This window comes from Nomascus leucogenys, chromosome 3 (assembly GCF_006542625.1).
Source record: "Nomascus leucogenys isolate Asia chromosome 3, Asia_NLE_v1, whole genome shotgun sequence".
In the NCBI taxonomy this organism is placed as follows: domain Eukaryota; kingdom Metazoa; phylum Chordata; class Mammalia; order Primates; family Hylobatidae; genus Nomascus; species Nomascus leucogenys.
Window position 1 is genome coordinate 94,279,789 of NC_044383.1, and position 26,326 is coordinate 94,306,114.

General features: G+C 38.5%; 1 protein-coding gene across 2 annotated transcripts in view; it reads right to left on the reverse strand.

The window, feature by feature from the left end:
* Positions 1-745: 745 nt before the first annotated feature.
* SEC63 (SEC63 homolog, protein translocation regulator) overlaps positions 746-26,326 on the reverse strand; it is an 84,928-nt gene continuing 59,347 nt past the window's right edge. The window contains exons 15-21 of one of the 2 annotated variants that reach the window (XM_003278922.2): positions 23,972-24,031; positions 23,616-23,789; positions 13,657-13,815; positions 11,833-11,934; positions 6,942-7,040; positions 3,225-3,329; positions 746-2,264 (exon numbers count right to left, since the gene is read on the reverse strand). In XM_003278922.2, coding sequence (XP_003278970.1) covers positions 2,121-2,264; positions 3,225-3,329; positions 6,942-7,040; positions 11,833-11,934; positions 13,657-13,815; positions 23,616-23,789; positions 23,972-24,031 — 843 coding nt within the window. In that variant the 3' untranslated portion in view covers positions 746-2,120. The remainder of the gene's footprint in view (positions 2,265-3,224; positions 3,330-6,941; positions 7,041-11,832; positions 11,935-13,656; positions 13,816-23,615; positions 23,790-23,971; positions 24,032-26,326) is intronic. The other variant, XM_030809534.1, reaches the window with a different exon arrangement.

The window sequence follows — 26,326 nt, forward strand, 5'->3', positions numbered from 1 at the left end:
AAGGAAAAACGAAGGGATGTGGAGTTTAGCGACTTGCTGGAGAGAGAACTATCAACTGAAGGCTCAGTTCTTTCACTACCGCCATATGGAAAGAGGTTACCTAAAGTACTCACTAGAGGAAATTTTATTTTACTTAGTTGGGAAGTACATACACATCACACAAAGAGAAAAGGAAAACAAACTGGTGGAATTTTCTGGTGATGGTAGTTTTTTTTTTTTTTTTTTTTTTTAAGCACTGTGGTGAGTTACTAGGTTATCACCCTCTCCAGAATCAAAACCAGAGAAGCCAGCTGTGTGAACTTATAAAGCCTCTTTAAGGCAAAGTAGCCACTAGAAAATAAACACTTTTCTTGAAATCCTTCAAGAAAACTAGGAAATATGCATTCTACACATTGTTGTGTCTTGTCTGCTCAGTTTCCTTGCCTTTGTGCCACACCTGTTTTCTCTAATCCCTCCTTTCACTTGACACCAGCTGGCTCACCCCCTGCCACCACACTTAGGTAATCAGTAGCTGCCTCAAGACACTGGTGCCTCACAGCAGAACCTGATCTGAAAATTAAACCCACCCTCTTACTTGTACAATGAAGTAAATGAAAAAAATCCTCAGTGACACTGCCTCCCGCCTGCCAAGAAAGGCTCTCACTAAACTGGTGATTGAGGTTACAGAGAAAAAAACTGCTTTCACCACTTTATAGGAAACATTACATCCTAAATTTAGAACCAAAAAAACCATTCATGGTTTTCGTAATTTTCAAATTTTATTTCCAACTACTGCAGTAGCAAGATGCCAGTAGTATTCTGCACTGAAAGTGGCAACCTTTTAAAGTAAACAAGGTTGCAAATTTTAGTATTCCAACAGTATTTTGACCTATGGAGATTTTGATAGGAAAAGATTATTACAATCAGTTTTATAATACTACAGACTTATGCTTCCTCCATATCTAGGAATAAAAATATCCACCCTCCCTCAATGATTCATCATGTACACATCTCTACTCTTTACAAGCACTATCCTTCCGGTTGTACTATGAGGGGAAATCCCTCTCACTCCTGGGTCTTTCTATAATATACAGAAATACTGGTCACTTTAGCAGTAATGTACAATACTATTCAATTTTTAGTTGAAAAATAAAGAAGTGGATTGCCCTATTTATGTCCTGATAGTAAAAAGACACACACCATTGAAACATAAAATGAGTCAACAAACTTCTATTTTTATTGACAGGAGTCCAAAATGAATACAAAAAAAGCTTCCTTTGCATGTTATACTTACTTTCCTTAAAAAGCTCCTGATAGAGTCAGGTAGACTGAAAACTAAAGATGTAGTTCAGCTTTTAGAGTGAACCTTTTTTAAAAAAGGTTTAATAACATAAGCCACCAGTATCAGAAAACATACGGTCCCACTATCACTTTTAGAGCTACAGCTTATCAAAAGAATTAGATCCTGCATTGATCTGCTAAGATAGAGGTTTAGAAATGGTTTAAGCCATTAAAAGCCATTTTTATAATCTGTCTGATAACTCTGGGCAATTAAGAAAAGGAAAATTCCAAAACGCAGCCCTCTATATCATGTGGAATGTGAGAGAATGCCAACTTATGACCAAGATAAGTAAAAATAAAAGTTTAAATCTGTGAGTGGAGTTGTTACAGTCTTGTATCACTGCAAAATGTCAATAACAGAGCTTATCAAGAGATTATAAACTTGAGCGATGTTACTTAAAACATTATTTGTGGTGTTTGCTAGAACTAAAGCTGAACAAAGAAAAGTCGCTCATTTAGAGACTGTGTTTCCTGCATCTTTACTTTTACTGGGACCATAGACTGATCAGATAATACACAGCCCACACTTCCGGACAGTTATAATAACAAAGGATTTATTATCATTTGCAGATGAAATAAATGCACCATCCCCTACTTGAAAGGTTTCAATAAGCCTTAACATTTTTCAGGTTGTACCAAGGCACCGCCACTGCCTAGTTATATTATGCACCCACTTCTAGAGTAAAAAAACTACACGTCCCTCAACATCAGTTCTGTACTGTTTCTGGTTTATGATACACTTCCAAAACAGCAAAAAATTGCAAATATGTGCAAACACTGTGGTCCATTCAGAGTACTGCTTAGTCATCATCTTCCTCTTCCTCCTCTTCTTCCTCAAAGCTATCTTCAAAGCCCTCACTGTCCTCCTGGTCTTCATCCCCCTCTATTGCTGTATCCCACTGTGGGTGATTTTCTGGCACAGGCTTAGCCTCATGAACTTCCAACTAGAAAGAAGAATTAAATGTAGACATCAGAAATTTGGGGAGAAATAATGGAAGAAATCTTGGTAAACAAAAGGTTTTCTTTGACCACAACAATTATAAAGAAATAGTTTTTTATGGATACAATTCTAAATTCAACTCATTCATTTAGAATAGACACTTCATCCCAGAAATAAAACAAGTAAATTTAACAATATGTAAATGTAGTTAACTTTCTAATACGGTTTGATATTTTGATTCTATATGTTATACTATTTATGAATGTATTTCTGTGGCATAAAATAATTGTGATTCTTGAGCAAGAACACTGAGTCATATCTTAACAGAAGCATTCTGCTTTAAGGAAGAAAAACCTGAGATATTTTGCAGTCTCTAGACCTGTGACGTAAAATTCTACAGTTAATAAAAGAAATATGGAACCCTCATGGAAAAAAAAGAGGTTCGCCATTACTAGCTACTTTTACCCTTTATAGTGCAATAATACTTTTAGCACCATCTCTCTAATATAATAGGACACCTTTTATAAAAAGCTCAAGCGAATTGGTAAACAAAGATGAGAGTGTGCTGCAAATGATACTTACAGAAGTGTATGCTCTAAGATGACAAAAATAAATTAGTTTCAGAAATTAATAAATGCTCCAAATAGAATCTGTGGTTTAAAAAAAAAAAAAGTGCCTTTCTAAAGAAAAAAGAACCCATTTGCTGAGGCCTTATAAAGTTACAGCACATTAAAATGCATCCCTAAAGTAATTTATATTCAATGTTCTTAATTGTTATACTCCTTAAAACCTAAAACCTTAAGTTTATTATTGAAAGAGTAGTCCATCAAGTATATCACATATAAAGCATGAGATGACTTCTTTTTCCTTCCATAACTCTACATTTCAAAACTAGAAATGTTTTCCTAGTATATTAAACATTTATACAGAAAACTCTTATTTATTGAAGAGTCACTATTCTCACCTTCAATGGTTTAATCTGATCCAAACCCATATAGGAGTCTGATCTCAGAAACACAGTATACTGATAATTTCCAGGCTTGCCTGGTGCAGGAAACTTCAGCTCTACCTAGAAGATAAAATCAGCACTTAAAAATCTGTATTATGGAGAGGAAACAGCTCACTCCCTAAAATTCCTAGACCACAGTATTTAACAGCCAGGTTTTTTCCGCACATGATACAGAAAGTCCAAACAAATGTTAATGAAGTCCTTATAAACAATAATTTTAAAAAAGCAAAATGTATGTTACATATTATAAATACCTCCCAAAGAGGAAATCAAATTATGCAGAACTGATGAGGTTAATTTGTATCTCTACAATTCAAGAAAGCAGTACTTAAAGCAACCAAATTCTATGCTATCACCTTGAAGAAATTAAGTAGGTATAAAAGCATAAGTAAATGAAATGTTGGAATAAAACAACAGACTTCACTAGATAGGAGATACTTCTTGCCAAATTTTCTTATTTCTAGAATAAATGCCCAATGCCAAAGGTGAAGAAGATATTTCATTTATCATCAAATCATAAACTTCAAATATAAATAGTAACAAACTCTTAAAAGTTTCTATTCCACTTGGACAAAAGAAGAACAATTTTTTAAAAATGACATTTGTATGCTCTGGTGATCTGCTCCGGTGATCTGCTCCAATCTCCAAAATCCAGATTTTACAGTCAAGATTAAATATTAAAATATGCCAGTTTTAAAAAAAACTAGAAAAAATCATGAAGGAATCTTTTTTTCTTAAATTAATCTCAGCTTGGCCTAACTATAACACAAACCTAGAAACTGTTAAAAAAAACTCTTTGAATCATACTACAAAAAATAAGTAAGAAAATGGATAAACAAATAGGTATTTATATTTCTGTCTGGTAGAAACCAGAATAGTAAAACAAACTGGGGAGAAATATTTGCAACACATATCACAAAGGGCTGATTTCTTAACATTAAAAAAAAATCCCAAACCAATTTTTTAAGACTCAACAAAAGTGAACAATGGTCACAAACAGACACATTAAAAAGACGACTCAAACACACTGAAGGTTAAGTTTCACTCTTCAGAGAAATAAAAACTACACTGAATAGAATGAGCAGAGTAAAAATTGATTCAGACAAGAATCATCAATATATGCTTAAAATGATTGGGTAAAACACTGTTGGAGAATAGGACATTCACAGAGGGCCTAAGTATCACCCCACAGATTAGAGGGGGAGAAAAATACCTTTACAATAGAGAAAAACCATAACTAAATGAGCAACCTTAATTAATATCACCAACATAGGGCAAAGTCATATACTGTACTTCTGACCTAAGAACTACATCACCAACATAGTCTGCTTGCCAAAAACACAAAGATGAATAATGAGTAACCAATGAGACAAATTCGTATTAAATGATATTCTACAAAACACCTTGTTTGGATTCTTGAAAAATGTCAGCGGCATGCAAAGATTAAAAAAGAACAAGGAGGCCGGGCGCGGTGGCTCACGCCTGTAATCCCAGCACTTTGGGAGGCCAAGGCGGGCAGATCACAAGGTCAGGAGATTGAGACCATCACGGCTAACACGGTGAAACCCTGTCTCTACTAAAAAAAATATAAAAAATTAGCCAGGTGCAGTGGCGGGCATCTGTAATCCCAGCTACTCGGGAGGCTGAGACAGGAGAATGGCGTGATCCCAGGAGGCGGAGCTTGCAGTGAGCCAAGATCGCGCCACTGCACTCCAGCCTGGGCAACACAGTGAGACTCCGTCTCAAAAAAAAAAAGAACAAGGACAAGAAAGTATTCAACACTAAAGAGGCATGACAAGCAAATACAATGTAAAAATCTCTTTTTATTCTTTCTTTCGAGACATGTCACTCTGTTGCCCAGGCTGAAGTACAGGGGCATGATCATGGCTCAATGCAGCTTCAACCTCATGGGTTCAAGTGATCCTCCTGCCTCAGCCTCCTGAGTTAGGCTGGGACTACAGGCACAAGTCACCACACCCAGCTACAATGTGTGATCCTTTATTAGGTCCTGAATTTAAAAATAAAACCAAGAACTGTAACAGACATTAGTGGAATCGTTGAGGAAATCTGAATACAGACTGCGTATTAGATAATTATGCCACATCAATGTTAAATTTCCTGAGTATAATCATTGTAGTAGGCCTATGGAGAAGGTCCTGGATTTTGTTTTTGTTTTTGTTTTTGTTTTAAGAGACAGGGTCTCACCACGTTGCCCAGCCTACTGCTGAATTCCTGGGCTCAAGTGATCTGCCCGCCTTGGCCTCCCAAAGTGCTGGAATTACAGGTGTGAGCCACCGCACCCAGCCCAAGGCCCTGGTTCTTAAGGGATACATGTCAAGTAATTAGGGGTGTCATGTCATGGTGTCTACAAGTACCTCAAATGGTTCAGGGGAAAATACACACACATGCATGTTTTGTATGTACATATACAGTGAAAGAAAGATAAAACAAGTAACAGCTAAATGTCAACAACTGGTGAATATAGGTGGGGATCTAGGGAGGTTTCATGATACCGTGCTTGTAACTTTTCAATAGCTTTTAAAACTTAAAAGATCAGAGAGGCCAGGCACAGTGGCTCATGCCTGTAATCCCAGCACTGTGGGAGGCCAAAGCAGGCGGATCTCTTGAGCTCAGGAGTTTGAGACCAGCCTGGGCAACATGGGTAAACCCTGTCTCTACAAAAAATACAAAAAGTAGCCGGGCGTGGTAGTGCACATATGTAGTCCCAGCTATTTGGGAGGCTGAGGTGGGAGAGCCCGGGAGGCAGAGGTTGCAGTGAGCCGAGATTGTGCCACTGCACTCCAGCCTGGGTGACACAGCAAGACCCTGTCTCAAAAAAAAGATCAGAGGAAAAAATAACACGGAGATCTAAGATGCTATTTTTCACCTTTCCAGCTAGCAATGATATTCAAAATGTATGACATGCTGAGAGGTATTAGGCATATTTAGACATTCATTCTTTCTATAGAGAGACCAACATTACAAATATACAGAGCCTCCAGCTCATCAATTCGACCTCTATAAATTTATTATTAACCTGTTTCATGCATTTACCACTTGATTATAAAGGGTTACAAAATATGTACTAAAAATCAACATCATAGGGCTATCTTGAAAAGCTTTTGTCTACCAAGTACAGGCAGACAGAACCTTCTTCCTAGAAAAAAATAACACAGAAAAAACATGAAAAACAACAAAAATGCAGTTCCCAAGGGTAAATGTGTTCATCACAATTCTGCTTTACGATGTCATTAACGGTGAATACCACGCAGTCAAAAATTCCACTCAAGAAATCCACATCATCAGTTCTTAGATTTTTCAAGACAAAAGATCTAATACTCAACACTAATCCAGTAAGAACAAAAATCATGTCACTAAATTCTGAGAGGAGGAGGAAAGGCGTATGTTCTTAGACACTAACAGTGAAAACTCCCAAAACAAGCTGAGAACAAGTTTTTAAAAAATTGACTAAGTTGCCTACCTTTAACAATTATTTATAAATTTCCAATGAGCTCACCCCCAAAACAGAGAACAGTTACAAAATGCAGGCAATGAATAGAATACAATATGCTAAATACGATAAACTGCTTTTTAAACAAAAGATATATGAAGCAGCATGATGGTGACAGCTGTGCCTTGTTAAATACTGAAATCATGTTGCTTGATAGTTACCTCCTCTGTATCTTTCAGCGTACACACATGATACGGCATGGATATTAATGTCTGTTCCTTCCTATCTGCAATGTAAAGCCACCACCATTCTTGTTTTTCCTGGAAAGAAAAAAAAAAAAGAGGAGTATAAATAATCAGAAAGAACTAAAAAGAACATAATTTTGGCCTCTCTTATCTTAGAGATCCTCTGCACTGACAAACTGCTTGGTACAAAATAGGTGTTCAAATGAATATTTACTGAAAGAATAAGCTGTTCTTAACATTTGTAGATCCACTGCCTAAAAGCATTTTGTATGCAATTTTGGGGATTTCAATAGCTCCTTAAAACCTATTGATTGGGCTTCATATTAAAAACCCTGACTAACCTTAAGTAACAAGCATTATTCTAAATATATACAGCTATTACAATAGCATGTAGCAAATAATCTTAGTAATCTTACCTAGTAATAAGCAAAAGCCACAAAGTAGGACTGGAAGGAACATATATATACGTATATATATATACACATATATACATACACATATACACATATATACATATACATATATGTGTGTGTGTATATATATGTATATATATATTTTTTAGAAGGCCAAGAAGTCTGAAAGCACCAAACCTCCGTGCATTCAGCAACAACTGCTCTATTACAGCACACCTCAGTTCACTAGTCACCTGCTTAGTAACACCTGTTTAAGAGTTGGGTAGGGAAGTATCTTTCTAAAACGGTTTAAAGAAAAATGTTTTACGGCTTAAAACAAAATAAACTCTAGGATGTTCTAAATATTTATTTAACCAAAATAGTACTAGACTATTCTAAACTCTCAACTGTCCGAAATGGTTAAAAAATCATCTTACTGAAACAGTTTCTTTGAGAAAACGTGGGTTTTTTTGGTTTTGTTTTTTGTTGAGACAGGGTCTCACTCTGTCACCCAGGCTGGAGTGCAGTGGCAACCATCTCAGCTCACCTCCCTGCAACCTCTGCCTCTGGGGCTCAAGTGATCCTCCCACCTCAGCTTCCCAAGTAGCTGAGACTACAGGCATGCACCACAACACCTGGCTAATTTTTGTATTTTTGTAGAAACAGGATTATGTTGCCCTGGCTGGTCTTGAACTCCTGGGCTCAAGAAATCCTCCCACAGTGCTAGGATTACAGGCATGAGCCACCATGCCTGGCCCACATTTATGTTTTTAAACTAAAATTGCTGCACTTTCTATTTTAACTATAAAAATAGATTAAAATTTGGTTTATCTTTCAAACACTACTATACTAAGCACAACTAAAAACTCTTCTGTTTAAATACCTTCACTGCAACATTAATAAGTCTAATAAATAAATGACAAGTACACGGTGACATGAGCAGCACTTAACAAGAAAATTAAATTCTGCTTAAATCAAGGGTTAGGACTACCACTGCAGGCATATTTGTATACATAACATATGTGTGTAAATACATAACAGCCTCGAAGTGGAATATTAACACTTCTGTCATGGCTACTCAAATCTGCCCTTGCAGCATGAAAAAAATGAGTGTGGTTATGTTCTAATAAAACTTTATTTACAATAAAGCCTCATTTACAAAAACAGGAAGGGAGCCAGATCTGGCCCGTAGACTGCAGTTTGACAATATCTGTTTTAAAGACACAGAAACCTGGGTTATTTCACCTCCCTAAAATCTCATTTTCTTCTCAACAATCAGTGCCTACTTCTGGCCATGTTGTAAAGATGATCTGAGAGAATACAAATAAAAAATATACGTTAGAAAGCCTAGCACATGCAGTATAATAAGTGGCAGTTATGATTATTAGTGACATGAGGTACAATAACACCTTTTTAAGTCATTTTGACATTTGTCAGAAACATCATTACAACAAGTAGGGAATGTAAGAAGCACAGGATTATGTTAAAGATTATGCACTTCTTCACCTCCCCACTTAGAGAATGCCTTTCCCTCCAACCTCTCAGCCTATTTAATTACAATGAGATTCACTCAAGAATATTTATTAAGGGCCAGCTATGGTGGCTCACACCTGTAATCCCAGCACTTTGGGAGGCCAAGGCGGGTGGATCACCTGAGGTCGGGAGTTTAAGACCAGCCTGACCAACATGGAGAAACCCCGTCTCTACTAAAAATACAAAATCAGCTGGGCGTGGTGGCACATGCCTGCAATCCCAGCTACTCGAGAGGCTGAGGTGGGAGAATCACTTGCACCCAGGAGGTGGAGGTTGCAGTGAGCCAAGATTGCACCACTGCACTCCAGCCCGGGCAACAAGAGCAAAATTCCAGCTCAAAAAAAAAAAAAAAAAAAAAGAATATTTATTAAGAAGCCAGTGAATATCAATCAATGGCACTACACCTGTGCCTAGTGATGCACATGTTAAAAGTGAAACAGATATTCTATGAGTTATCTGCATTTTAGACAAAATTGTTTTTCTTTTGTGAGATTCCTAACCATTCTTAACGCATTAAATACAATAGATGAATTTCACTAACATGTAAGTCAAATATTACTAAGTGGGTAGTTTGGTAATTAGGTTACTTAAGTAAGAAACATGGAAATGTAGACAGGTAGAGAGGTTAGAAAGATCCTAAATAAATTTTGTTTGTTCATTTGTTTTGTTTTGTTTGAGACAGACTCGCTCTGTCACCAAGGCTGGAATGCAATGGCACAATCTTGGCTCACTGCAACCTCTGCCTCCCAGGTTCAAGCAATTCTCCTGCCTCAGCCTCCCAAGTAGCTGGGATTATAGGCACCCGCCACCACGCCCAGCTAATTTTTTTATTTTTGAGACAGAGTTTCACTCTTGTTGCCCAGGCTGGAGTGCAATGGCACAATCACGGCTCACCACAACCTCCCCCTCCCGGGTTCAAGCAATTCTCCTGCCTCAGCCTCCTGAGTGGTGGGATTACAGGCATGTGACACCACGCCTGGCCAATTTTGTATTTTTAGTAGAGATGGGGTTTTGCCATGTTGGCCAGGCTGGTCTCAAACTCCTGACCTCAGGTGATCCACCCGCCTCGTCCCCACAAAGTGCTGGGATTACAGGCATGAACCACTGCACTTGGCCCTAAATAAATTTTATCTGATAAATAATGATCTGAAATGTTTACCATGCAGATGCAGATTAAATTTGAAAAAGGCATTTTGCTGATAAAATGATTTTTATCTTTTTTTTTTTTGAGACAGGGTCTCACTCTGTCATCCAAGTTGGAGTTCAGTGGCACAATCATAGCTCAATGCAGCCTCAATCTCCTGGGCTCAAGTGATCCTCCAACCTCAGCTTCCCAAGTAGCCTAGGACCACAGGCATGAGCCACAGCACTTGGCCACTAATAAAATGTTCGGAGGGAGTGAATGAATGTTTCTCTTACTAACTAAGCACAGTCTAAAATGAAACTGTCTGTTATATGGGTACACACTAGGCAGCTTTGAGCACCCCATGGCACTTTTTATACCAATCAATGAATAGAATTTACTTGCTTCATTTCAGGATGCCTGGTGTTGGCAGGCTACCTCTGCAATGGGCAAAATGCCCCTAACAGATGGACTAAAGCTCAGGACATGCCAGAAGATCAGCGTGTGCATTAAGATGGAATCCTGGGTAGACTTCTCTCCAAGTCAAAACAACAGTCTGTGCAGAGCCACTCACTTATTACTAAGAGAGCCAAATTATTTACGAATTTGCCTTAAGCAGTCCCCAGAAACTCTAGATTGACATCCTCGAGCAGAAAGCAGATTTATACATGAAATCACCTGCCAAACACAAGCGGTGAGCAGAAGGTTCTGTGGCAAAGCTGTGAGGCAGTCTGTGGAACAGTTTCCCGAACTGGGGGAACCAGTTCTTGACCTCTGCTCCAGACAGAATCATACTCTAATGCAAAATGTCAAGGGAATCCCAAGGTAATTTGAAAGATGAACAACACAGGCTATCAAGGAGACTGAAAGTTGAGAAGGCTGCAATTACAAAGTAAACAAGGACAAGGCAACAAATAGCACTGTAATGACCTGTCCTGAGCCCGGGGCTCAGTTATGATCAAGCTCTTATGGAACTTTATTTATTAGAGCCAAGAACACAGTTGGTCCCACAGCCATGGACTGGGACAACAATGACCAGGGTCAGAGCAATTCTAATGGTTCCATGTCGCCAGCAGGATCCTCAGAGAGAAAATTTAAGAATTTTTTCATCCGATTTAAAACTTGGCAGAGGTGAGAGATTCATAATAGTTAAGTATTCAAAGGCAAAATATGCATTTGTCTGATGAAGACTGCCTAATCTGCTAATGAGAAATCACCATTACACAAAACACTCAGTAATCAGGGCACAGAAAAGACAGAAGCAAAGAAAACCACAGAAATACTTAAGAAGCTAACCATCTCTTTTATAAGCAACACGTTCACTAAGTATAATACCTATTGTAATATTCCCTTTAAAAATATGGCCTCTCTGGGCCGGGCGCGGTGGCTCACGCTTGTAATCCCAGCACTTTGGGAGGCCGAGGCGGGCAGATCAGGAGGTCAGGAGATCGAGACCACAGTGAAACCCCGTCTCTACTAAAAATACAAAAAATTAGCCGGGCGTGGTGGCGGGCACCTATAGTCCCAGCTACTCGGAGAGGCTGAGGCAGGAGAATGGCGTGAACCCGGGAGGCGGAGCTTGCAGTGAGCCGAGATTGCGCCACTGCACTCCAGCCTGGGTGACAAAGCGAGACTCCGTCTCAAAAAAAAATAAAAAAAATAAAAAAATAAAAATAAAAATAAAAATAAGGCCTCTCAGGATAGACCACATTTAGCACATAAGAACTAATATACATGACAGAGGGCTAAAAGTCAACTGACAAATCCCTGAGGAGAAAGTGAATGGAATAAGGAACACAGTAGCCTGTATATAACTCACCTCAGGAAAGTAAAGGCTATACACAGGATGTGTTATTTTTGATTTGGTTTCCAGTAGAGCTCTCTCTTTTCGTTGTATGCTTTGTTGTAATTCTTGCCACTCCTAGTAAATAAAAAAATTAAAATATTTAAAATCTAGTATGTGTTTTATCACTTTGAGGATTTCCAGGTATTATTCCTGACAATGCTAATTAACTACTTAGGATTAGAACAAGTTCAGTCTCACAAATCTGATCATCTCCCTGCTCATCCTTACAATGCCTTTTTAAATATATTAAATCTAACCACTGTAGTATCAACTACATAGCCGTTCATTATCTGACCCTAGCCTGCCTCTCTCTGGTCTCCTGTCACTGCCTCCCTCCTTGTGCTTTTTATTCTAGTCATTTCAAACTACCTACACTTCTCTGAACTTACCAAACTATTTCACTTCTCCTAAACCCTGTTTGGACTTTGATTTCTCCCTTTCTCTGCCTACTCATTATTATTTAGGAACAACTAAAGCCCAAAGTATGAACTCCTGAGTAAAGCCTCCCATAAATTTCCTTCTACCTCAGGACTGAACTGATCGCTCCCTCCTTACGTACTTTGCATAAGATGTGTACAATTTCATATGTACTATAATATTTATTTACAAATCTGCCTGCCCCACTAGCCTACATACCATTCAAGAGCTGAAGCTGTTTCACATTTGGCTTTGTCTTATCTTTAATCTTAGACAGCCTTGGGATGTGACACATAATAAATAATGATTTGTTGATTTAATGAATGTATTTTTGGTCATATGAAGAAATTAGTCTGTCAAAACCCTAAGAGTCACTGCTACTAACCCTAATATACTTAGGAATATGTCAATTCTTTCTCAAAGTCACACCAGGGATATAATGTATTTGACAGATTTTAGTTTCCTGGCAATCAATTTAATTCTCCAAGTACAAAAACAGCCAAGGCCCTGCAAATGCTAACAAGTCATCTTTGTTTTCTACCATTCCCAAGGACAAGTGTGTTATTACCCCCTTAGACTTTTATCCTTTGCCCTTTACCTCTTCCTCTTTTTTTGGCCTCTCCTTTTGCCTCTGAGGCTATTCAGGCAATCCCTTTTTATCTCCCAAACTACAGTGTTACTTTTAGATCAATGGCCACTCAAAAAGAACAACGCTAACAAACCTAAAGGAAATGGCTTAGCAGTTTATTTGCAGTGAGCCTCTAAGGACCACATTCTTCTCTATAATTCTCCCATAAATCATGTGCAACTTAATGCCATGAGATTTTTCTTCTATACTGTATACTTTTACACCATATTAATAAATTCTGTAAAGACTTCCCCTGTCCTTCATATATCTTACATACACCCATGAAACAAGGTGGTATTCTATAAATGTTAGCTTTTCCCTTAACCAACCTCTTGACATCAGGGTCCACAGTATCGTTTCTCTACAGTAAACATGAACTGGAGCTTGTGACACAGCCTTCCAAGTAAGCACTATGCATTTCACAAACACCTTTCCTTACTCATATTCCCAGAGATATCCCCAACACTGAAAATCCTCTTATGAGACCAACTGACCTAACCTCAAACCCAGGTCCTACTCTCCCTAATAATTTAATATTTAAGAAAATAAAGATTTCCAATCCTTGTTAGAAATCATTTTTCTGTATAACCTTGACTACCATTCCTTAAAAACGTCCTTCAAAGTAATAAAATTATAAAATATACAGATATTATTTAAAGCAAGCAAGTGAGCAAGCAAACAAATGAACAACAACAAAACCCAAAGCTATCATCAGAGGTACAATTTCAATTATTTAAACCTATAAGGCTTACTGCTTCATCATCTTTGTTTTGTTTTTCATCTTGCTCTCTATCAGAGTCTCTGTCACTACCATCATCTTTCTCACTTTGAGAATCTCTATTGGTTTCTTCTTCTTCAGAATCACTGCCCTTATCTGAAACTTCTTCTTCATCTTCCTTTACTGCAGGTTCCTAAAAGGAAAAGGCAAACACAAAGATTCTGCATATCTCAATGAGCACATATCAATCTGAATCCCTGAAGTTAACTTATTGTCAACATAACTAAACTGACTTGATGACAATTTCACTATTCACATACAATTTTTCAAAATTATAAACATTCCTACTTATAAAGATGTGGGAGTCAGACTAAAGAGTTTAATATCTGGCTAGTCTGTCTGTTGTCAGTTATTTTATTCATTCTTCATAATTTGTCAAATAAAAGTATTTCTATTTGCAAAGCCCAATAACACAAAGGCTAAGATGGTTCTGCTTTCAAAAACATCACTCATATTTTATTTAAGGAAACAGGTAGTTTATAGAAAAGCATAATTTTGGGGCCAGCCACAGTGACTCATGCATGTAATCCTAGCACTTTGGAAGGCAGAGGCAGGAAGACTGCTTGAGGCCAGGAGTTCAACCCAGGCTGGGCAACACAGCAAGACCTGATCCCTTAAAAAAATATAGGCATGGTGGTACACGTCTGTAGTCCCAGCTAGTTGGGAGGTTGAGGTGGGAGAATCACTTGAGCCCAGGAGTTTAAGGCTGCAGTAAGCCATGACCATGCCACAGCACTTCAGTCTGGGTGACAGAGCAAGACCCTATCTCAAAAAAAAAAGAAAGAAAAGTACTCCTTTGGAAGTATAGAATCACTTTCTTTAACAGGGTATGATGCAGTAAGGAAAGGCAATATCTCCAGCAAAATACTAGCTCACTTTAAGAATCAAGAACAGCAAATTAAATGCAAAGAAAGCAGAAATAGGTGGGATGCGGTGGCTCATGCCTATAATCCCAGCACTTTGGGAGGCCGAGGCAGGTGCATAATTTAAGATCAGGAGTTTGAGACCAGCCTGACCAACATGGTGAAACCCCGTCTCTACTAAAAATACAAAAAACAAACAAACAAACAAACAAAATAGTTAGACATGGTGGCACATGCCTGTAATCTCAGCTACTCGGGAGGCTGAGGCAGGAGAATTGCTTGAATTTGGTAGGCAGAGGTTGCTGCCTGGGTAACAGAGCATGACTCTGTCTCAAAAAAAAAAAAAAAAAGCAGAGAGAGATACAGAAAAAAACTAAAACAAAAGTTGGGCGGGCGGTGGCTCACGCTTGTAATCCAGCACTTGGAGGCGAGGGGCGGATCACGAGGTCAGGAGATCAAGACACGGTGAAACCCGTCTCTACTAAAAATACAAAAAATAGCGGGGGGGGGGCGCTGTAGTCCAGTATCGGAGAGGCTGAGGCAGGAGAATGGGTGAACCGGGAGTGGACTTGCAGTGAGCCGAGATCGCCACTGTACCAGCCTGGGTGAAAGAGCAAGACTCCGTCTCAAAAAAAAAAAAACTAAAAGTTGGTTCTTTGAAAAGGTTAATAAAATTGATTAAACCCCTAGGCCAGGATGATCAGGAAAAAAAAGAATAAAAATTACCAATATTAGGAACAAAAGAGGCGTAACTATATCCAACAGACATTAAAAGAAAATTATGAAAAATGTTATGCCAACAAATTTAATAATTAAGAGGAAACAGACAAATTCCTTGAAAAACACAATTTGCTAAAATCAGTAAGAAAAATGCAGAATATATATTAAAGAAATAAACTCCACAAATAACTCCCTTTAAAAACTCCAGGCCCAGATGGTTTCCCTGGAGAATTCTTCCAGAGACTAAAAAAACAAATCAAAGCTTACACAAACTCTTCTGAGCAAAAAAGGGAATACTTCCTAGCTTGATTAATAATGCCAGCATAAATCTGATACAAAACCTGACAAGGATATTACAAAAAAGGAGAATGACAAACCAATGTTTGCTCTTAAAAATAGATGTGAGAATCCAAAGAAAATACCGTAAAATCCAGATAAATATAAAAAAGGATACTAAGTTATGACCAAATGATGTTTATTCCAGGAATGCAAGGATGGTTTCAAATTTTTTAAATCCATCAATCTAATTCAACAGAAAGGAAAAAAGTGGAAAAAAAAACCTTTAATGAAATTCACTATCTGCTAGTGATAAAAATTCTCAGCAAACTGGAAATAAAAGGAAACATTTCCTTAACCTGACAAAGAATAGCTACAAAAAACTTAACACCTAACATCACATTTAGTGATAAAATAATGTTTGCTTTCTTCCTAAGACCAAAAATAAGACAAGGTTCCTACTATCATCATTCTGAATCAATATTACACTGAAAGTTCTAGCCAGCACAGTGAGGCAGAAAGGAAGAAAGACAGAAAGGGCATAAAGATTAAAAACAAAAAAGTAAAACTGTCTTTATTCACAGATGGCAACATTGTATATGTAGAAAATCTTTATTAAAATGTCTACAAATGGTTAGAATTATTGCCAATAAGACTCTTTGATACAAGGTCAATATTTAGAAGCAACTATTTCTACACACCAGCAACAAACACTGAATAAAAATTTTAATGACATTTACAGTAATACCAGAAAGGATCAAATACATAGGAGTAAATCTAACGAAAGATGTGCCATACCTCTGCCACTGGAAATTACAAAACACTGCTGAGAAAAATTAGGGAAGATCCAAATTAATGAAGATAAACCACAATCATGAATAACAAGACTCAGTATTGTTAACATGTCAATTCTCCCCATAATGAACCATGGATTCAATGCAATACCAATGTAAATTTCAGCAGCTTTTTGGGGGGGAAATTGTTAAGCTTACTCTAAAAATTGGTGTGAAATGTAAAGGAATTAAAACAGTTAAGAAAATTCTGATCAGTAAAATAAAGAGTTGGAGCACTTACACTACCATATTTTAAGACTTAACATAAAGCTACAACAATTAAAACTGTATGGCACTGGATAAGAATAGACAAATAATCAACAGAATGAACTAAAGAGTCCATAAACAGACCTACAGTATCATCTTTTTTTTTTTTAATTATACTTAAAGTTCTGGGGTACATGTGCAGAACATGCAGGTTTGTTACATAGGTATACACATGCCATGGTGGTTTGCTGCATCCATCAACCCACCATCTACATTAGGTATTTCTACTAATGTAATCCCTCCCCTAGACCACCACCACCCAACAGGCCCCAGTGTGTGATGTTCCCCTCCCTGTGTCCATGTGTTCTCATTGTTCAACTCCCACTTATGAGTAAGAACATGGCGGTGTTTGGATTTCTGTTCTTGTGTTAGTTTGCTGAGAATGATGGTTTCCAACGTCATCCATGTCCCTGCAAAGGACATGAACTCATCCCTTTTTATGGCTGCATAGTATTCCGTGGTGTATATGTGCCACATTTTCTTTATCCAGTCTATCACTGATGGGTACTTGGGTTGATTCCAAGTCTTTGCTATTGTGAACAGTGCCGCAATAAACATACGTGTGTATGTGTCTTTATAGTAGAATGATTTATAATCCTTTGGGTATATACCCAGTAATGGGATTGCTGGGTCAAGTATTCCTAGTTCTAGATCCTTGAGGAATCGCCACACTGTCTTCCACAATGGTTGAACTAGTTTACAGTCCCACCAACAGTGTAAAAGTGTTTCTATTTCTTCACATCCTCTCCAGCATCTGTTGTTTCCTGACTTTTTAATGACTGCCATTCTAACTGGCATGAGATGGTATCTCATTGTGGTTTTAATTTGCATTTCTCTAATGACCAGTGATGATGAGCTTTTCTTCATATGTTTGTTGGCTGCATAAATGTCTTCTTTTGAGAAGTGTCTGTTCATATCCTTTGCACACTTTTTGATGGAATTGTTTGTTTTTTTCTTGTAAATCTGTTTACGTTCTTTGGAGATTCTGGCTATCAGCCCTGTGTCAGATGGATAGATTGTAAAAACTTTCTCCCATTCTGTGGGTTGCCTGTTCACTCTGATGATAGTTTTTTTTGTTTTTGTTTTTGTTTTGCTGTGCAGAAGCTCTTTAGTTCAATCAGATTCCATCTGTCTATTTTGGCTTTTGTTGCCATTGCTTTTAGTGTTTTAGTCATGAAGTCTTTGCCCATGCCTATGTCCTGAGTAGTATTGCCTGGGTTTTCTTCTAGAGTTTTCATGGTTTTAAGTCTTAAGTCTTTAATCCACCTTGAGTTAATTTTTGCATAAGGTATAAGGAAGGGATCCAGTTCCTGCTTTCTGCATATGGCTAGCCAGTTTTCCCAATATCATTTATTAAATAGGGAATCCTTTTCCCATTGCTTGTTTTTAACAGGTTTGTCAAAGATCAGACGGTTGTAGATGTGTGGCATTATTTCTGAGGCCTCTGTTCTGTTCCATTGGTCTATATATCTGTTTTGGTACGAGTACCATGCTGTTTTGGTTACTGTAGCCTTGTAGTACAGTTTGAAGTCAGGTAGCGTGATGCCTCCAACTGTTCTTTTTGCTTAAGATTGTCTTGGCTATGCGGGCTCTTTTTTGGCTCCATATGAAATTTAAAGTAGTTTTTTCCAATTCTGTGAAGAAAGTCAATGGTAGCTTGATCGGGATAGCATTGAATCTATAAATTACTTTAGGGAGTGTGGCCATTTTGACAATACTGATTCTTCCTATCCATGAGCATGGAATGTTTTCCATTTGTTTGTGTCCTCTCTCATTTCCTTGAGCAGTGGTTTGTAGTTCTCCTTGAAGAGGTCCTTCACATCCCTTGTAAGTTGTATTCCTAGGTATTTTATTCTCTTTGTGGCAACTGTGAATGGGAATTCACTCATGATTTGGCTCTCTGTTTGTATGTTATTGGTGTATAGGAATGCTTGTGATTTTTGCACATTGATTTTGTATCCTAAGACTTAGCTGAAGTTGCTTATCAGCTTAAAGAGATTTTGGGCCGAGACGATGGGGTTTTCTAAATATACAATCATGTCACCTGCAAACAAAAACAATGTGACTTCCTCTTTTCCTAACTGAATACTCTTTATTTCTTTCTCTTGCCTGACTGCCCTGGCCAGAACTTCCAATACTATGTTGAATAGGAGTGGTGAGAGAGGGCATCCTTGTCTTGTGCTGGTTTTCAAAGAGAAGGCTTCCAGTTTTTGCCCATTCAGTATGATATTGGCTGTGGGTTTGTCATAAATAGCTCTTATTTTGAGGTACATTCCATCAATGCCTACTTTATTGAGAGTTTTTAGCATGAAGGGCTGTTGAATTTTGTCGAAGGCCTTTTCTGCATCTATTGAGATAATCATGTGGTTTTTGTCATTGGTTCTGTTTATGTGATGGATTACATTTATTGATTTGCATATGTTGAACCAGCCTTGCATCCCGGGGATGAGGCCGACTTGATCATGGTGGATAAACTTTCTGATGTGCTGCTGGATTTGGTTTGCCAGTATTTTATTGAGGATTTTCACATCAATGTTCATCAGGGATATTGGCCTGAAATTTTCTTTTTCTGTTGTGTCTCTGCCAGGTTTTGGTATCAGGATGATGCTGGCCTCATAAAATGAGTTAAGGAGGATTCCCTCTTCTTCTGTTGTTTGGAATAGTTTCAGAAGGAATGGTACCAGCTCCTCTTTGTACCTCTGCTAGAATTCGGCCATGAAACCGTCTGGTCCTGGACTTTTTTTGGTTGGTAGGGTATTAATTGCTGCCTCAATTTCAGAGCTTGTTATTTATCTAGTCAGGGATTCGACTTCTTAATGGTTTAGTCCTGGGAGGGTGTATGTGTTCAGGAATTTATCCATTTCTTCTAGATTTTCTAGTTTATTTATGTAGAGGTGTTTATAGCATTCTCTGATGGTAGTTTGTATTTCTGTGGGATCGGTGGTGACATCCCCTTTATCTTTTTTTGTTGCACCTATTTGATTCTTCTCTCTTCTTTATTAGGCTGGCTAGTTGTCTATTTTGTTGATCTTTTCAAAAAACTAGCTCCTTGGATTCACTGATTTTTTTGAAGGGTTTTTTGTGTCTCTATCTCCTTCAGTTCTGCTCTTAGTTATTTCTTGTCTTCTGCTAGCTTTTGAATTTGTTTGCTCTTGCTTCTCTAGTTCTTTTGTGATGTTAGGGTGTCGATTTTAGATCTTTCCTGCTTTCTCTTGTGGGCATTTAGTGATATAAATTTCCCTCTACACACTGCTTCAAATGTGTCCCGGAGATTCTGGTACGTTATGTCTTTGTTCTCATTGGTTTCAAAGAACATCTTTATTTCTGCCTTCATTTCGTTATTTACCCAGTAGTCATTCAGGAGCAGGTTGTTCAGTTTCCATGTAGTTGTGCAGTTCTGAGCGAGTTTCTTAATCCTGAGTTCTAATTTGATCACACTGTGGTCTGAGAGAGACTGTCATGATTTCCATTCTTTTGCATTTGCTGAGGAGTGTTTTACTTCCAATTATGCTGTCAATTCTGGAATAAGTGCAATGTGGTGCTGAGAAGAATGTGTATTCTGTCGATTTGGGCTGGAGAGTTCTGTAGATGTCTATTAGGTCTGCTTGGTCCAGAGCTGAGTTCAAGTCCTGGATATCCTTGTTAATTTTCTGTCTAATATTGACAGTGGGGTGTTAAAGTCTCCCACTATTATTGTGTGGGAGTCTAAGCCTCTTTGTAGATCTCTAAGAACTTGCTTTATGAATCTGGGTACTCCTGTTTGGGTGCATATATATTTAGGATAGTTAACTCTTCTTGTTGCATTGATCCCTTTACCATTATGTAATGCCTTTCTTTGTCTTTTTTGATCTTTGTTGGTTTAAAGTCTGTTTTATCAGAGACTAGGATTACAAACCCTGCTTTTTTTTGCTTTCCATTTGCTTGGTAAATATTCCTCCATCTCTTTATTTTAAGCCTATATGTGTCTTTGCACGTGAGATGGGTCTCCTGAATACAGTACACCGATGGGTCTTGACTCTTTATCCAATTTGCCAGTCTGTATCTTTTAATTGGGGCATTTAGCCCATTTACATTTAAGGTTAATATTGTTATGTGTGAATTTGATCCTGCCATTATGATGCTGGCTCGTTATTCTGCCCCTTAGTTTATGCAGTTTCTTCATAGCATTGATGGTCTTTACAATTTGGTATGTTTTTGCAGTGGCTGGTACCAGTTGTTCCTTTCCATGTTTAGTGTTACCTTCAGGAGCTCTCAAAGGGCAGGCCTGGTGGTGACAAAATCTCTCCACATTTCCTTGTCTATAAAGGATTTTATTTCTCCTTCGCTTATGAAGTTTAGTTTGGCTGGATATTAAATTATGGGTTGAAAATTCTTTTCTTTAAGAATGTTGAATATCAGGCCCCACTCTCTTCTGGCTTGTAGGGTTTCTGCCGAGAGTTCTGCTGTTAGTCTGATGGGCTTCCCTTTGTGGGTAACCTGATCTTTCTCTCTGGCTCCCTTTAACATTTTTTCCTTCACTTCAACCTTGGTGAATCTGACGGTTATGTGTCTTAGGGTTGCTCTTCTGGAGGAATATCTTTGTGGTGTTCTCTGTATTTCCTGAATTTGAATGTTGACCTTGTTAGGTTGGGGAAGTTCTCCTGGATAATGTCCTGAAGAGTGTTTTCCAACTTGGTTCCATTCTCCCCGTTACTTTCAGGTATACCAATCAAACATAGATTTGGTCTTTTCACATAGTCCCACACTTCTTGCAGGCTTTGTTCGTTTCTTTTCACTCTTTTTTCTCTAATCTTGTTTTCTCGCTTTATTTCATCGAGTTGATCTTCAATCTCTGATATCCTTTCTTCTGCTTGATCAGTATGGCTATTGATACTTGTGTATGCTTCACGAAGTTCTCATGCTGTGTTTTTCAGCTCCATCAGGTCATTTATGTTCTTCTCTAAACTGGTTATTCTAGTTAGCAATTCGTCTAACCTTTTTTTCAAGGTTCTTAGCTTCCTTGCACTGGGTTAGAACATGCTCCTTTAGCTTGGAGGAGTTTGTTATTACCCATCTTCTGAAACCTACTTCTGTCAGTTCGTCACATTCATTCTCCATCCAGTTTTGTTCCCTTGCTGGCAAGGAGTTGTGATTCTTTGGAGAAGAGGTGTTCTGGTTTTTGGAATTTTCAGCCTTTTTGGGCTGATTTCTCCCCATCTGCGTGGATTTATCTACCTTTGGTCTTTGAAGTCAGTGACCTTCGGATGGGATCTCTGAGTGGACGTCCTTTTTGTTGGTGTTGATACTATTCCTTTCTATTTGTTAGTTTTCCTTCTAACAGTCAGGCCTCTCTGCTGCAGATCTGCTGGAGTTTGCTGGAGGTCTGCTCCAGACCCTGTTTGCCTGGGTTTCACCAGCAGAGGCTGCAGACCAGCAAAGACTGCTGCCTGTTCCTTCCTCTGGAAGCTTCGTCCCAGAGGGGCACTCGCCAAATGCCAGCCAGAGCTCTCCTGTATGAGGTGTCTGTTGTGGAAGATGTCTCCCAGTCAGGATTCACGGGGGTCAGGGACCCACTTGAGGAGGCAGTCTGTCCCTTACCAGAGCTCGAATGCTGTGCTGGTAGATCTGCTGCTATCTTCAGAGCTGCCAGGTAGGGATGTTTAAGTCTGCTGAAGCTGCGCTCACAACTGCCCCTTCCCCCAGGTGCTCTGTCCCAGGGAGGTGGGGTTTTATCTAAAATTCCCTGACTGGGACTGCTGCCTTTTTTTCAGAGATGCCCTGCCCAGAGAGGAGGCAGTCTGGCCACAGCAGCCTTGCTGAGCTCAGCATCATCTGTTTTACAACAAAGTGCCATTACAATTTACTGAGGAAAGAATGACCTTTTCAATGAATGGTGATGGTATAAGTGGTTCATATCCCCTACCTTGCACCATTAATGAAAAGTTAATTCAAGATAGGTTTATCAACTAAGGTAATAATGTTTCCAGAAGAAAACAGAAAAATACCTCCATGACTTTGGAACAGTCAGGATGTGTTAATTTTTAAGACACAGAAGCGTTAGCCATTGATGAAAGATGACCTCACTGATGAAAAAAAGAGACTAATGAAATTGACCTCATTAAAATAACAAACATTAGAAGCTACCAATAAGAATAAAAATGTAAGGACTCATCCAGAATATATACAGAATTCCTACAATTTCAGTAACAAGACAAACAACCCAACAGAAAAAAAAGTTATCCAAACGGCCAGCAAGCATATGAAACGGTGTTCAACATCATTAGCCATCAGGTAAATGCAAACAAAAACCACATAAAGAGATATCACCACAGATCTGCCAAATGGCTAAAAGACTGGTAAAACCAAGTATTGGTGAGTATGTAGAACAAGACTCTCACACGTTGTAGGTAGGAGCATAAAATGGTACAACTTTGGAAAACAGGCTCTTTTAATGAGTTAAGCATGCACCTACTTTATAATCCAGCAATTCCACTGCTAGGTGGAAAATGACTGTCCACAAAATGCCATGTGTAAGAATAAGCATAGCACCCTTTATTCATATTAGGTTAAGAACTACAAACAATCCAAATGTCCAACAACCACAAAACAGATAAATGTGGTATATTCATACAATAAAATACTATACACACACACACGCACACACACACAGAATGAACTACTGCTACAAACAATACAGAGGGATTATCATGAACATAATGCTGAATGAAAGGAGCCATACATAAAATATGACACTTATATGACCTTTAAGAATAGGCAAAACTAATCTATGGCGATTACAGACAGAATAGTGGGAGGCAGAGGGATGGGGAGATGAATGGAGGGCTCATCGACTGAGAAGGGCACAAGGGAGCTTTATGGGGTATCACGGGTGCATAAATATGTAAAACTTTTAAAGCTGTACACATAAGATTTGAACATTTTAGTGTTTATATATTTTAGCTTAATAATGATAATAACGATAATAATAAACTTACATTCCCAACGACTCCATTTGCCTGCTTTTGTTTCTGTTGCTTTGACTGTGGTAATAGCACAGGTGTAGGCTTTTTTTTTAAAGGTTTCTTTTTTTTTGATTTAGCAGTTTTCTTGGGTCCTTTACTCTTCTGTTGCCATCCTCCTTTTGTCCGGTTCTTGTTAGTTTCACCCTGCTGTGAATCATAACACGTCACACTCGTAAGTTACAGCAACAGATTCAACTGAAGGTTGTAGTAATTTTTAGGTGGAAATAGCTAAACTGAATTACTCTCCCAGAGCAATATAAGTCAATTGGAAAAGTAAATAAAACATTTCTTTCACTAGGAAAAATAGCTTCAGAAACCCAAGTTTTTACCCCATCTTCTGCTGGCTGTTCCTCTGCAGCACAGATGGACTGCTCCTTTTCAAATACTTCCTAGGGGGTGGCAAGAAGAGAAATACAAAATCTGTCAACCTATATTTATCTTTCAGACAAACAAAGCAATCTTTCAAACTGTATTTTTATTAAGTATTTTTAACTGGCTACAATCGAGGAAGAAGGAGGAGACGTTTAGCAATTACTAGCTGATGAATGTGTGCCTATGCAGGTAGATACCTTCTAAAGTATCTCACATCTTTCTTGAACAAGTTTTGAAAAGTACAGTCTACTCAAGCTTACAAATGCAGTAAGGATACATACAGTAAAAATATTTGTTTAAAATTTCACTTTTATTCTAATAGCAAGCAAACTTTGAGAATTTTAATGTTATGAGAATATATACTATTTTCTGCATTAAAACCTTGACAATATGTCAAGTGTGATGTGCGAAATAACAACAACAAAAAAAACCCTTGAGACTAGTATTAGTTTATTCACTATTGTCAGTGATATTGCTTATTGGACCTGAGACCTGAGACTAACAACTGAATCATCACAGGTGGAGCACGGTGGCTCATGCCTAATAATCTCAGCACTTTGGGAGGCCAAGGCAGGAGGATCGCTTGACCCCAGGAGTTTGAGACTAACATGGGCAACAGAGCGAGACCCCACATCTATTAAAAAAAAAAAATCACCAAGAAAATCTACATATCCTAAAGCTATATCCACCAACCATACAATCCATTTAGAATCAGTACAGAACCAATAAATTTAGGATTTAAGTCCCAGTAAGCATCTATACTAGAAGATGACATGCAGGCTGTGTTTAATAAACTCCCTAGAATTATTAGAGCTAACAAGTAAAAACAGTTATAATTGTTAGGCTCTATACAATAAAAACAGCCTAATTCAGGAGCCAACTCTGAACAGTCCACACCACTTGCCTTTTTTTTTTTTTTTTTTTTTTTTAAAGACAGTGGTCTTGTTATGTTGCCCAGGCTGGTCTTGAGCTCCTGAGCTCAAAGGATCCTCCCACCTCAGCCTCCCAAGTAGCTGTGCCACTGTGCCTGCCCTGCCACCTGATTTTTAAAAGAAAGCTTTACTGGAACATGACCACACCCATCTGTAAGTTCAGTAGTTGCTACAAACGCTGTATGACTTAAAAAACCTAAAATATTTACTATCTGGACCTTTAAAGAAAAAGGTTGCCACTCCCTAGTCTAATTATATCATAACTTCCTCCTTTCACTTATTAGCTGGGTTCTGATACTTGATTACTCCAAGGTACAGTTCATACAAGAATGGGAAGATAAAAACAATTCTTTTCTTTACTCCAGGGCAGTTCCATTCTTTTTTCTACCAATTACTCCAGAAATATCAATAGTTCAAGACCAAATTTTTGCTCATTTTTCAGGCTGGGAAGTCCAAAGGATATGGGTAGTCTAGATTTGGATTCTAAATCCAATTTTAGCATCGGTTTCAGTTCCTCTTCTCCCACGAGGCAGCTCTCTCACCTAGAGTCCATGACAAATGCTTCCTTATCACTTGCTATAATAAAACCAACATCTTTCATTCAATATATCCTACTACAAAACATGATTTTCAGGCTGGGCTTGGTGGCTCACACCTGCAATCCCAGCACTTTAGGAGGTGAAATGCTAGGATCACTTGAGGTCAGGAATTCAAGACCAACCTGGCCAACACAGTGAGAACCCCATCTCTGTAAGAAAAAAATATGGCCGGGCGCGGTGGCTCACGCCTGTAATCCCAGCACTTTGGGAGGCCGAGGCAGGCGGATCATGAGGTCAGGAGATTGAGACCATCCTGGCTAACACAGTGAAACCCCATCTCTACTAAAAATACAAAAAATTAGCCGGGCGAGGTGGTGGGCGCCTGTAGTCCCAGCTACTCAGGAGGCTGAGGCAGGAGAATGGCGTGAACCCCGGGGGGCGGAGCCTGCAGTGAGCCGAGATCGTGCCACTGCACTCCAGCCTGGGTGACAGCGAGACTCCGTCTCCAAAAAAAAAACAAAAAAAAGAAAAGAAAAAAGAAAAAATATAGATATGTTTTTCCTACCAGCAATTTTAGGAATGGGATATAAATGTGGCATGTATTTCTTGCAGATGCTCAAAAACCTCAGAGAAAGAAGCTAAAATCTACCACTAGTTGAATAAATTGAGTCAAAATACTACAGTCTCTACCAGTTGACTCAGGAGAAAATACAAATAATAGAAACTGAAAGCCAGGCATGGTGGCTCATGCCTGTAATCCCAGCACTTTGTGAGGCCAAGGCAGGAGGATCCTTTGAGCCCAGGAGTTTGAGACCAGCTAGGCAACCTACAGAGACCCGCA